This window comes from Condylura cristata, unplaced genomic scaffold (genome assembly GCF_000260355.1).
Source record: "Condylura cristata isolate star-nosed mole 26May11 unplaced genomic scaffold, ConCri1.0 scaffold00015, whole genome shotgun sequence".
NCBI classification, from domain to species: domain Eukaryota; kingdom Metazoa; phylum Chordata; class Mammalia; order Eulipotyphla; family Talpidae; genus Condylura; species Condylura cristata.
This window is the reverse complement of record NW_004567116.1, coordinates 42,310,821-42,325,097: the sequence shown is the minus strand read 5'-3', so window position 1 is coordinate 42,325,097 and position 14,277 is coordinate 42,310,821. Positions and strand designations below refer to the sequence as shown.

Below are 14,277 nucleotides of genomic sequence, written 5' to 3'. Positions count from 1 at the left end.
CCATAGTGTTGTAAACCAGTGTCACCTTAGCTAAATAAATTGTCAATAGTAATAGCTATTGCATGAAAACCTTTGAAAGGATAAACTGAATGAGGTCTTGACTGGAAACCAATCAACACAGGTGATCAGTAAAAAGTACGTCAGTTCTCAACCTAGTACTGACCACTGGCGAGTTGTGTGATGGTAGTGGTGATGTTAAAAAAGAGTTTCTATCTCTGCTTCCTTAATTGGGAGTGAAACTTGCAAGTAACCTGCCTTCCAGAAGAATCCAGCAGCCAACAGAAAGAACAGGTTTAGATGGCCAAATCCTCATTTAAGGGAGGGAAAAGGCAGCGTCTGCCAGAGGTGGTCAGCCGGAAGGCTTTTAGGGAGGAATCTGGTGGCATTTCCCCAGGGAGGAGGATCTCTGATGGCAAGCCCACCTGACTGGGTGCCTGTACATAACAATAACAAGGCCTCAGCAGACAGCAAACCCATATCCTGTGGCACCTCATGTGGTGTACCACAGTGTAGCCTCAGAGTGGAGTTCCACATAACAGGCACCAGGAAGCAGGCTGTCACCCAGCCACCTGGCAAGGGCAGGCGGCCCTGAGGTGCAAGTGCCATCACTCAGCAGATTCCCAAATCGTCAGGCCCAGGGGACCTCAGGGAGAAGCACAGGGTCATGGGAGGCAGGGAAGCCCTAGTCCTGCCGGAACTCACAAGAGTGGAAGCAGGCAAGCCAGTCTTCAGCCTAGGGCTCACCCCAGACCTTCTTTCCTCAGAGGACTGCCCCCATGTCTGCACTGAAGGAGCAGGGGTCTCCAGAATTCCTCACACTTCTCTGCAGATGTGCCAGAAGTACTAGGGTAGAGGTGATCCTCAGGAAAGGATGGGCAGCAACGCCCCAGGATGTGAGGACCCCAGGCAAGCAGAGTGGGCGCTTGGCAGGGCTGGACTCCATGGAAGGAAGCACAGAGCCTGGCTCAGAACTGAAGCCTAACTACTGCCTGGTGGACTTCAAGTAAAGAAGGCCTCCCTTGGGGCCTTTTCCAGCTTATCTGTGTCCCTAGAACCCAGCACAGTGCCTGGTCCAGAGCAGGTTCAGTGGCTACAGTCCCTGGGTTTGACATTCTGCCATTCTTTCCTCAAGTCCACACATAATGTTAGAGATGAGTGACCTCGATTGTTCTGAAGTTGGCATAAAGTCAGAGGGGATACGGCAGGCATAGGAGCCATCGGCACTGGGTTACATGGCTGAATACCATCTTTCTTTCCTGTGACTACTGTGTTTTTTTCCTGGTTATCCTGGATGTCTGAACCCTGTCTCAGCCCAGTAGAATAGCTGTCTCTTCCCTGGAGTCACGGGGAAAAGACAATGCAGATCTGCTATGGAGATCTGAGTGGGAAAGAAGCCACTGAGTCTGTAGTGAAAGCCAAATTCCCCAAAATGAATTGTCCATACAGGGAGAATAGATACGGGGACTGGAATGTGGAGCTTGGGATCAAACAGCCAGAAGAGGGTGGGGGGCAGGGAGGTGGGGGTGCGCGGGCATGAGACTTCTCCTCAAAGAGCACCCAAGGCAGCCATGTCCCTGTCACACAACTTTGGTTCCAGCTCTTCTCTTGGGGAAGACTGACTAGGACAAAGACTTCACCTAGGATAATACTGGGGTTGCCAGTGCTAGCCTGTGGGGTTAGCAGATTATAGGAAAAGGTGTTGGCAAAAAAAACATGGTTTTTAAATTATTTGAATATCACTTCAGAATATGATTGAGGACTCTGTATTGGTGAGAGAAGTACAGTGATACTGTCCAGTCTTTTTGGGTTCCTCCAAGTCAAATGGATTAGCAATTCACTGAGACAAGTAGTTGGAAATGTACACATTGCTATAAAAGTCAGCCAGTAAAACACATTGAGCACAAAGGAAAGACCTGTGAAATCAGGGGGACTTTAGGGGGAGGGGGAAGAAAAGAAAAGACAGGTGTCCAGAGCATTGATCCTAAAGAGACAGAGTCAGATCCTGCGGACAGGAGCTGATGTAAAGAGTCAGAGCCTCTGGATGGGGTCAGGGCCTGGAGAGAAGGGAGGTTGAGCAGACCCAGGGGCAGAGCTGCCCTGGAACACAGCTCCACTGGTAAAAATTGGCCTGCACCACCTCTGTCCTAGGCCTGCTAGTGCATGAGATGCATCCATACCCCATTACTGTAAGGCTCTGTATCCTGTGCTCAGTCACCACTGACCACCGCACCCCCTACCCATGCCTAACCTTCTTGAGTGGTAAAATGAATCAGTGAGTCAACATGGCTGAGGGCCTGACAGCAGTAGAGACAAAGTGGCCGGGGAGGGCAAAGGCAGGCTGGCACTCACCCTGAAGGCTTATGACCAGGGGAGCACTGCAGGAGTCGTGTCTGATGTTCCTTTGGTTCTGGAGCACTTGGCACAGGATGTGGCTCAGGGTAAGCAACAATGAATGACTGTTTTCAGAGTGAATAAGCAAACAAGCAAATGACGTGATTACCTGAGACAGAGATTTTCGTCAGGAAGCTTGGCCATTAAAATATTACTTTTCAAACTTCATTTCACAGCAACCCATTAGTGCATTAGGAAATCAATTTAGTGGGTCAAAACTTTTTTTGAAGAACAAATTTAAATGGGATGGGGTAGAACAGAATGGAAAATATCAATGTAGCATTACCAGAAGGATAACTATTTCATAAAACTTGGGTTGTGCTTGTGTTTGTGTGTGTGTTAGTGAGTAAACTATGGGTTTCAGCAGAACAGGATTTTTAAATGTTTTCTAGATGGAGATGATTACAGAAAAACCAGAGAATGGAGAAAGTTTTAATGTGGCTGCATCATGCTTATGGTGATACTATTTTCCAAATCAAAAGTCAAAAGACAAGCTCTGATGTATGACATTAAGGTGATCCTGGAAAATCTGGGGCATATGATGCTGGTTCTCAGAGGGAGCAGGTGGGTGGAAGAAAAACACAGAGAATGACGAGACAGCCTGAGGGAACTGAAAAGAGCTGACCCTTACCTGTTCCCTAACAAGGTAAAAATCAGGACTTAAGAACTACTTAAGAACTACTACAGTCAGAACTAAGTTAACCTTAGTGCAACATAGGTCTTCAGAATTTCCCTCAGATCCTTTATAAAGGCACTAAAATTCCAGGAATTTTGGAAATGGGAGTTGACATGGAAAGGGGAAGAAAACATCATGTACGAATATACTTTTTCAGGGTCCCTGCAGTTCTAAAGTCACATGCAAGTGTCAGTGGCAAGGCCATTACTCTGTGAATCTCCCCCTCAACCAGCCCCAAGCTTCCACAGGCCATGCAGGAGTGATCACCTCATGGAGCTCAAATAAACACCAGCTTCCTGACAGCTGGCCTCTAAGCAAATTTATTATTGAATTATACTCCTGCGTTTTCGGAACAAGCTGAGCTGACAGGCTACCCCATCAGTTTGAAACAAGTGGGGGGAAGGGAGACAATGATAAATTACCCTGATGGAAGATGGAAGAAGGTAAAGATCCTGCTTCCTCCAAAATGTCAACCATTATATATTATTCATGTTGGTTTCTACAAAATCCCTCCCCACATTGAAATGAATGTTTATGATGATAAAGCAACTAGGTGAATTTAATTCAGGATGCAGGCAGCAACTTCTCACATCATCCTGATGAGCAGCTAACAACTCCGGCTCTGCCAGTTGATCATCCCTTTATTGATTTCAAAACTGAATTACAATCTCTGTTTGCTTTGTAGCTTGAGCTTGTCCATCACAGGAAGCATTAACAGAGAATGCTGGGCTGCATGGGAACCACTGGGGGTTTAGAAGGAGAGGGCCTGCATTCAAGTCCTCAGGCAAATGAGAGCAAGTAACCTCGGGCAAGTGACACTCCTTCCCCATCTGTAACATGGACTGCAGATTGCTTAGAAGATTAAAGAGCAAAAATATCAGGGATTCCAATGGCTGGGACACAGCATGCATTCACTGTGAATGCCTGGTACATAATGAAGGTCTTCTGTGTGTCAGACATTTTTTTTTTTTTAATTCTCTCTAGTCCTATTTTTTTAAGATGTATTAATTTATGTATACAAGAGCTGGTGTGTAGGCCAGAGGTAAGGGAGGGTGAAAGGATTCACCAGAGACAGAGTAGGCAGCAGAACAGGCAGATCTACTAAAATACACTGCTGAGGGGAACAGTGGGCAGGACAGGAGAGGTCTGCTGCATCGTGTGAGTCAGTTCCCTGACTGGGATGGAATTTGTGCTGCAAAGGCTGCCGATAGCTTCACAGTGCTGAGACATCCTCCCGCACCACCAGGGAGACCTGTATTCATATAGATTTTAGTGCCACTATGAGAAGTGAAGAAAATAAGACTCTCAGCCTGAAGTATCAGTGAGGTTATAAAATTGATGCTAATATCAAGCACCACGACAGACAGAGGTGAGTGCACCTGAGGTCGCCATCCTTTGCCTTAGAAGAGGAAACCTAGATCCAGAGGGAGCCCTAGGCCCAGCATAGTAGCAAAGCCTATATGCTGAAGAAACTGGACTCCTCAGTGATTGTTAGTCAGGGACTTTCTTCTTTCCATCTAATGCTAAGACTTAAAATATTTGGAGAACCATGCTTCACATTACTAGTGTCATCTGCAACGGATCATAAAGGGTCAAGACTTACCAAAGGCCTCTGCAGTAAGTCTACTGGCCAACCCTCCAGTCCATTCCTGGTGGCATCAAAAGTTGGTTCTGAGTGAACTCATGGTCCAGGGCTGTGGCGGGGAGAGATGCTGCCTCTGGACAGATTCAAGAGCTCTGCCTGCCACCCTGCCTCTGCCGCCTCCTCCCACTGCTGTCAGGCCATGTGATTCTAGTCTGTGGAGGCCTTTAGGCCCAACCTACACATAACCAGGACAGCCGCAAGTCTTCCTACTCTTTGTCTGACCCCTTACTTGTTAGCTCTGCCACGTGGGTTTCTGTCTCGTCCTGGAATCCCAGCTTCCCTTTTGGTGCCTAAGTTTTTGATCTGAGCTGCATGGTACTGAAGACAGTACTCATTGCCAGCCCATCTGACCTTGGGAGCCCAAGCTTTGAGAGGAGGTGAGGAGCAGCTCCACTAAACTTGACAGTCACATCCTCACTGTAAACAAGGAGCTTGGACTCAGTCACCCTCAGACTCTAATAATTTAAAATTTAACTACTCCTGCTAATCTGAAGGAGTCTGTGAATTCCTTCTTCCTTCTGCCCAGATAGATGCAAAGTGGTCTGAGAAGAAAAGCGTTTCTGTAATAAACTAGAGCACTTCCCTGTGATTTTTATTCCATATATCTAGTTTCATATACCTGGAAGTCTTTGGTGCAGTCTAAACTGACCCCATTTCCAAATAGAGACACTAGTGTCCAAGCACCTGGACAGGGCCTGGTGCTGTGGAAATGTGTGCTTGCCATGCTGGATTGCCCTCGTGGCCTGGGGGCTGTCTCACACTATTACGCTACAGCCTAAATTTGAGCTAATTCTCATGGTGCAGCAGACCTCTACAGTCTTGCCTGCTGCTCCCCTCAGCAGTAGATTTCAATTGATCTGCTTGGTCTTTCTCTTCCCTTCCCTCACCCTCCCCCACCTCTGTCCTATACCTCAATTCTTCTACAAAGACAAATAAATTTAAATTAACTAAACTTTATTCTCATTTACTAGGCCTCAAAGTACATATACATATATACTTAGACATGCACATATATGTATATATATACACATACATGTTTTTATACTTTAGGTTGTGTGAAATAACTACATTCTTATTTTTCTCCCATTATCATTCATTACGTGATATTTGTCAACATTTATGAAGCGCTCACTGTAGACCTATAACTGTGCTAAGCACTGGAATTCAAGTGATGAAAAGGACATGACTGATAACCTCAATCAAAGTAGTGGGGTTACAAGCTGAGGCTGCTGAGAACCCAAAGGAAGGGCTATCTATACGTGGTGTACATGATTGACCAATAGGATGCCTGTCCCTTTCAGCCTCTGGCCTCCTAGTCACATCCCTGGCAGGGCCAGGTAGCTCCAAATTCTTTGACATCACCCCTACTTCCAGTTACAGAAATATATCATTTCTGTACTCCTCAAATTCCATGGCAAACCCTGTTTTCTAGGAGGCTGTCTTTGGCTTACTCAGAAATGAACATCCGCCTTGCTGAATGCTAAGAATACAGCAGTGAGGAGATGTGGCCCCTGTCTTCAAGAAGCTCCCTGTGTGCTGGGGAGAAGACTGCCCCAATGTGTAACATAAGTGAGGGTTTTGCAAAGGCAAGCCAGAGGGTTAGAAGTGTGGGGGAACCACTAACTTCCAGGTAGGTCTTGAGGGTGAGCAAGTTGTTTTTGAGTAAACAGGATGGTAAGAAGGTTTCAGATCAGTATTGCATGAGATACTTTAAGACTCTGAAGCCACATGTAGTAGAGCTACATGACCTGGATCGGGGGCACCCAGTAAGAACCATCATCTACTCTTGAGCTGCTTTGGATTCCACTTTACATCACGTTGTAAAAACGTTCAGCCTGCATGGACAGAAGAGGGAATGGAGGCCTAGAGAGACTAAAGACTCTCCAAGGTCATACTTTCTGTTAACAGGGTCAGGACAAGGAGTTGTATCCCTGCCCAAGGCTCTTTCCACCCCTGTGACCCTGAGGGGCCCTAACGTTGCTTTTTGTTGGACCCTGCTCCATGACGTTTGGGTGTCTCTAGCAGTTGCCTGTCTTCACCCCAAACTGGCCTCCTCCTCAGGAAGCTGCAGGCAAACCTCTCCCCTCACTGGCACAGGCAAGGTGCTCAGGCTCCTCAGTTGGGCCCTGAGTGTGGTTGGACTCACACCAGCATGTTTGATAGCCCCTGGTCTGGCATGAGTGCATCTTCCCGGCAGAGTGTGCCCAACCTAATTGCTTGTTTTGTATCCCAGCTGCCTGACATACGCCAGACCCATGTACTGACTCAGTGGTGTCAGAGACAACTACAGTCGGGCATTTCAAATTGGCTTTGGTGAGCACCAGACAGCAATGGGAGACTGTCATGTCATTCGTGTATTTCCATAGCTCCTTCACCTAACATAATCCAATACCTAGCTACAGGAGGTATCCAGTTTTGTAAAGTGAACTTAATTTTAGTGAATACAGATACATTGCACAATGCTAAATGGTGAGATCAAGACCTCAAAGTAGAAAGTCCTAGTGTTGAATGACAGCTCAGCCACTAAGTTCTTTACTGAGCAACCTTGAGCAAGTCTTTCTCTCTGAGTTCCAATTGCTTGATCATTTTTCACCAGGGAGCAATTGCTATACTTTGATTAGATCCTGGATGTGATCCCAGCACTGCCAGATCTCCAGTAAGATGTATGATAGCTGAGGAAATATAAACTAAAGAAACCTATGATGATCATGGTCAGAAAGAGATTCTATAAAGCTTAGTAGAACCAAGAGGAGAGGTGATTAATTGTGCCAAGAAGAGTTGATAACAGCCTCCCTGAGGTGATGACAGATTAGCTGGGACTCTGAGGAATAGAAAATAATACGCCAAAACTCCATTATGCCAGACAGTGCCCAGGCGGAGCAAACAGGTCAAACATAGCACTTGTGATCAGAGGAATATGGGAACCAGCTGGAAACCTAAGTTGGTGATGTGATTTGCTCCCCACGCTAGTGATTTCTCACCCAGGCTCTTCCATTATGGGCTTTCACATTGCAGGCTGCAACTACTTGACCCTACTGAGAGGGTGTGTTCCAGGGGTGCACAGAAATCACTCGTACCAGTTCACAAGAATGGATTTGATTTTCACTATCTTCTTAAAATTTTTATTTACAGTCCCTAAGTCTTTATTTTTTTTAAGATTTATTTATTTATGCATACAGAACTGGGGTACAGGCCAGAGGTGCAGGGGTAGTGAGAGGATTAACCAGAGACAGAATGGGGAGCAGAACAGGCAGATCGATGAAGTACACTGCTGAGGGGAGCAGCGAGCAGGTCAAGAGAGGTCTGCTGCACCATGTGGATCTCCTCCAGGACCGGCGAAAATCGAACTCATGCAGAAATGGCTTTAACTTCTTAGTGCTGTGCTTTAACCACACTGCACCATCAGGGAGGGCCCAGTAAGTATTTGTTCTTTTTTCACAAATCCTGGCAACAAATTAAATGACATTGTTGATAATACAGCTTATCTAAATACAATGCCTTTTATAAATTTCATTGAGTTGCAACTAATTTATAAAGCCATATAATTTGGGGAGTACAACTTCACCCCTCCATATGTATACACGCTCACTTAACCACTAAAGCTCCAGTGCCTCATCCCCATCACCTACCCAAGTCCCTCTTCCTCCCCCACCCCTGGCCTCAGTTCCCCTGACCAACTCCTTCCAATAACCAGTATATTATCCAAAGTGTAAGAATTAGTCTTGTGGTGGGCCCTTCCTGGTGGCACAGCGGGTTAAAGCACAGCACTAAGAAGCTAAAGCCACTTTCTCATGAGTTCGATCCCCACCTGCCCCAGAGGAGACCCACATGGCGTGGCAGACATCTCCTGGCCTGCCCGCTGCTCCCCTCAGCAGTGTACTTCCTCGATCTGCCTGTTCTGCTCCCCACTCTGTCTCTGGTGAATCCTCTCACCATCACTGTTCCTCTGGCCTGTACCCCAGTTCTGTATGCATAAATAAATAAATCTTAAAAAAAAAAAGAATTAGTCTTGTTATTTTACCAGTTTATTCTCTTTGGTTATTTGTATTCCAGTACATGGCTTTCATGTACTGACATATCTCACTTAGCATAATCATCTGAACATCCCGCCATTTCATCTTTCTTAATAACTGAGTAGTATTCTATTGAGTGTGTATTCTCCAGTCTTCTGTCAGGGGTTCCATGTCTTGGCTGTTGTGAGCAATGCTGCTATAAACATAGGAGTATATACATCTTTTCATACTTGTGTTTTTATGTTCTTTGGGTAAATCCCTACCACAGGTGTTGTTGGATCATATGGTTTATCCATTTGTAACTTTCTGAGGACTCTCCTTACTGTTTTCCATACAGACTGTACTAAATCACATTCCCGCCAACAGTGAATAAGAACTGATGATGACATGTGCAGGAATTCCACAAGCTGATTTTTGTATACAACTATTATTAAAAACTAAATTATTTAAAATTAAAATTGAATTAAAAACAAAAGTAGTAATTAGAACTCATCATTTGCTAATCATTCTCAGCATTCTACTGTCATCTTTGCTTTTGAGTTATTATTTTAGGAGGACTGTTGTATCTCTGGTGGACACACTATGTAATGGGGGCCCACTGTGCATCTCTTCCCAGCTCTGCATTCAATGGTATCTTGTTGGTAGCATGAAATCAGCCACGGTGGTAAGGTATTTACATTACAGAACTAGGCAAACACTACAAATTAAAGCATTTTTCTTTCTATTTTTATTTTGAAAGCCAACTGTTAAATGTCTGCCATTGTACTGCAGGTAGTTCCCATTAAATACATGGAAGAAGGAAGAAAGCACTGGGAAACCCCCCCCCCCACACACACACACACCTTTCAGACTTGAAGAGGCAGAAGTACATGGCAAGAGAGACATTTCAGAAGCCTCCACTGAGCAGACGCCCTATCTCTGTTTCAGAGCGGGCTTTCTGTTTAACGGGCCTTCTTGACAACTGAAATTCATGGTCAAATAGAAGAAGGATGGAAGTATTTTTCTCCAGGCTTTACTTCCTGAGCCAAGTGCCTGTTTCACAAGAGGCTTTTGCAGCCTGCAGGGATGCATGGAGTCAACTTAATCTTCCCCAGAATCCAAGGCAATACCCAGAAGCCTGGTCTAAAATTCCATCTGCTCTGGCTTGCTAAAGTGCAAGGTGCTTGATAGCCGAACGGTGCTGATTTAATGTTTCCCAATTATCAGGAAATCCCCAAAGAGAGATAAATCAGAGGAGGCTGGCCTGCATGTGTGTGAGGGGCAGCAGCCAGGGCAGCTATGAAAAAGAAGCCATCCCTGGAGAGCTGGTTACTATCCAGGCCGTATCTGAAGGCACATATGTCAGGCGAGGTCTGGAGAGTAGCCAACACCAGGAGATGAGATCTGTTAGTAATTCTCTGGAAGGACAAAGCTCCAGCAATAAGAAATTCAATTTTCCTCCATTAAAGAAAGCATCTCTCAGTACCAGTTGAATACAATTGATGGAATAAATCTTTCCCATTAGTGGAGAGATAATTTCACGTAAATGTATCGGGAGACCTTCAAAGCAGGACTGAGTCTTTGCTGAGCTTCGCCCGCTTAACTTGTTTGCCATGTAATTGCATTTAGACCAAGGGCCTCGGAAGGAAACCCTGACTGAATTAGCACTAACCAGATTGTGTGTAGAAAGGTGGGGTGGGTGGGCAACTCAGTGCATTGTGGGTAGCTGTTCCTGCCTTCAGAAAGGACAAGCTGACACTAGCAAGACCAGCTGCTTCTAAGCCTGGTGTTAATTGCTTTTCTCATCAAACAGAGAAAAGTTTATCACTTCTAGGAAGGTAGAGATGTAGACACCTAATAAAGCAAAGACTCATCTGAGACATGTTTTTATTAACGCCCACAGGCCTCATTAGTAGTTGTTCCTTAGGCCGGGGGAGGGGAAAAAAGCCTTCTAAACCAAGGTGAGTGGAGAACACTGTCTGGAGACAGCGTCTGCAGCTTTTCTCAGATTTGTCTTGTCAACCAGGCTGTGTGGCCTGGATTCAGGGCCTGGCTCTGCCACCACCACCCTGTGTGGCTGGCATCAACTGGCTTTTCTGACTTTTCCAGAGTATGAGATTTCAGAGAATTGCCTTCAGAACCACCCCAATAGAAGACTGGATGCCCACCTGTATTTTATCATCAGATCTTGTTGGGAGAGGTTCCCCCCAATTATGGGTCCTTAAAAATGTTACCTGCTAAAAGATTCTTTTGCTAAAATATTTGAAAAAACATCTTGATGATTTCAAATTGTCCTGTACCCCAACTTCTTAGGCATTTGCAGATACTACCGAGAGGAAAGGAGGGAGGAAGGAAAGAAGGAAGAAATAGACTTTGATTCTGCTCTCAAAAAGCTCATGATCTAAGAGAGAGGTGATGTTTGCACCATGTAGTAGGATATCAAGGTGTTTTTGACAGATGTAGGAATCAAGTGACTTGTTCTGATAAGGTGTATCAAGATGGGCTTCAGGGAAGAGGCATCGCCTGAACCTGAGTCTTAAGTGAGGAGAATATTGGGAGATGGTGCAGGAATGACATTTGAGGCAGATGGAAGCACATTACGCAGACACAGTGGCCTTAAACAACATTTGCCTGGCAAGTTTGGGGAAAGCAGATGGTTCGTAGTCTGGAATACAGAGGGAGAGTGAGAGAGGATGTTGGGAAAGGTGATGGGCTCCAGAAATCACTCCAAGGTGACTCTGGCATCTGCCCTTATCCCATCTTCAGTGCCAGATGACAAGTGCCCTCTGTCCTATATGTGTCCACTTGCAGCAAGACTATTAATGACAGTTATGACCACTGTCATTTATTAGGGAACCTCCTCTCTATCAGGGTGAAACAGAGAAGCCCAAAGAGGTGTCACAAACTTGTACAAGTTTAGAGAGCTTGAAGGTAGTAGAGCTGGGATTTGAACCCAAGTCACATGACTCTAAATCCACACACATAACTACATTGTACAGTCTTCTGGGATCAAATTTATCTCCTTACAGCATAACATAGTACCCCTAGAAAATAACCTCTGAGTGAGAAGTCAGGAAATATACCCCAATAATAACTCTGGAGGACATCTGATACTTTAAATAGAGGCAATAGGGAAGGTTATTGTTATCTTGCATGAATACCTTGAGCCCTAGCGGCCAAGATGTCTGAGTGGCTTGCTTGTGTCTTCTAGCTTCCAGGGGTTCCCTTGCAACCACGGTGCTGAGCATGACAGGTAGGTCATATTCTTCTCTCTTCTCTACCCACAGGCATGCGTGTGTCATTCGTGGTCAAGTGATGACATCAGATGGTACCCCACTGGTTGGTGTAAACATTAGTTTCGTCAATAACCCTCTCTTTGGATACACGATCAGCAGACAAGATGGCAGGTAGGAGACCTATTTTGGACCAGGGTTGATGAACCCTTCTCTTAAAGGCTTGCCACATAGCGACTGGTGGAATGATAATGCACAAAGAGGGTGGGACTTCACTCAGAAAACCCAGATTCAGATGCCCAGCTCTGCAGTTCACTAGCCATGCGGCCTTGTATCTGACTTTGGCCTACATCCCTTTACCTATCAATTAATCAGTGTCTTCTCATTTTGGCTTTCAGAGTACAACATACCTTATCCATATTATCCTGCTCCATGGCTTATGACATAAAATACCGGACCACTTTCTACAGATCAGACAGCTCTAGAAATCTTAGTTTTCTAGTGTGTGTGGTTTCTATCTGCAGTCACTTAGGTCTTAGAAGCCACTGGGTGATAGGAGATCTCTAACCTTTGGGTTCTTGTGAAAATCCTCTGTAGAATTAGTAAAATTTCTTCAGTCATACTGGGAACACATGCCAGGTTTGTGTTCTTGGATAAATATCCTCACTTAACTGAGCCTCAACTTCTTCATCTGCTAGAGTTCTAATACTGTCTAGCTCACAAGTAGGTATTTAATAAATCTTAGTTCTCTGCCCCACTCTGGTTCATTACTGTAGTTCCAATGTCTGATACATAATAAATATACTATTAATTATTAAAATTGCAAAAATATTGAGTGACAAGAAAATGGTGATTATAGGATAAGCAATGAGAATATTTTGGAGAAGAGGGGAGGGAAAGGAGAAAACAGGATATTTAGACTGTCAGTGGTGACAAGTCCTCTATTTTTAATAAAATCAGGTGGTAGCAGTCCATCTGGCTAAGTGTAGGCCCATAAGGTTGATTTTCACTCTGTGTTGGAAATTATGCTCCAGGCTGATTGATTTTTAGCACCTCTTTAATCCAATATCAGATGTGAACATGTCCTGGCCGAGGTGATAATGAAGTAGAGCCTCATCTGTTTGTAGACATGTGTCTCTTAGACAGGGCTGGCAAGCTTGGCATGGGGCACCTTCTCCTGTACCCCTTATGAATGGGAAGGGGCCCAGCTGGGAGAGGTTGGCTACCAGTCCCTATTGGAATAATCTAACCAAGCCCGACCATCGCCCTCGGCCCCGCACATTCCATCCCAGGAGCACCTCAGTGCAGACTTCCACTGCAGGATGAGGGGTCTTCTTCCTCCTTACTGCCGTCCCACCCCAGGACTGCCAGCTTCACGGCCTTGGCAGATGTGAGCATGATAGGCATTGAGTATTCTGACTACATTATTACCTGCTGTGAAACAGTCATCACAAAGGAGCCTTGAAGACTGCTCTTTTTTGCTATGAAACTTGCCAGTCACTTATGTGAAATGGCAAATCATCAGCCTTTGGCCTTGCTATCCTTGGTCAGGTCCATAAAACACATAAGATTTACTTAGTTTGGTGGCCTTTGGGAAGCACCCACTCTACGACCTCCAGGTTTGACTCATCCTGTTTGTCCTAGATATCTCTTGCCCCTTGAAAGCATGGGGTCCTAGGAGGGACGCGTGAGCCACATTTCCTGCCTCCACTTGCTGTATTACATCATAGAAGTCAGAGTCGCTGCAACTTATCACTCAAGTTTCAGAACAATTTTTGCCAATACATGTAGGGGCTTGGATTTTTCCCCCCGCTTAGTTGCAGCATACTATAACGGAAAGTCATTATTTATGCTTTGGGTGTCTGAAGACTCCTTGTCGCTGTTTTATGTGATGGGTGGCATATCACCCTTTCCCTCTCCTTCCCTGACTGGCCTTTCTTCACATACCCGAGGAGAAGGTCAGAGCATAGAGCTCTAGTCTAAAGATAGTATAGTACATACAGGCCGACTGGACGTCCAAGACCAGGCCTAACACATCTTTGTAATTTCCACTCTCCAGGCACCCTAAGAATGGCCTTTGTCTGGCTCCCACAACCCCACTTTCACATACACCCCTCATACTGAAATGTCAGCTCTCAAGTCTTAACAGGAGCCCAGTTTTGTTAACAGAAAAGTTGTAGGGAAGTTGCCAAAAGTATCATTAAAGAAGTGGAAATAGAGGTCAGCATTAAAAATGGGAAGAATAGCAGGCAAGAAAAGCATTTCAGGCTCATTGATTGAAAAAGCATTTCAGGATCATACAGAATATATGGTGCCCAAGGAATAAAAGTACTATGCTTT

At 45.2% G+C, this 14,277-nt stretch overlaps 1 protein-coding gene across 1 annotated transcript in view; it reads left to right on the top strand.

Annotated features, from left to right (window-relative positions):
* TENM4 (teneurin transmembrane protein 4) overlaps positions 1 to 14,277 on the top strand; it is a 511,167-nt gene that overhangs the window by 427,745 nt on the left and 69,145 nt on the right. Inside the window, exon 18 of the mRNA XM_004683244.2 lies at positions 11,992 to 12,111. Coding sequence (XP_004683301.1) covers positions 11,992 to 12,111 — 120 coding nt within the window. The remainder of the gene's footprint in view (positions 1 to 11,991; positions 12,112 to 14,277) is intronic.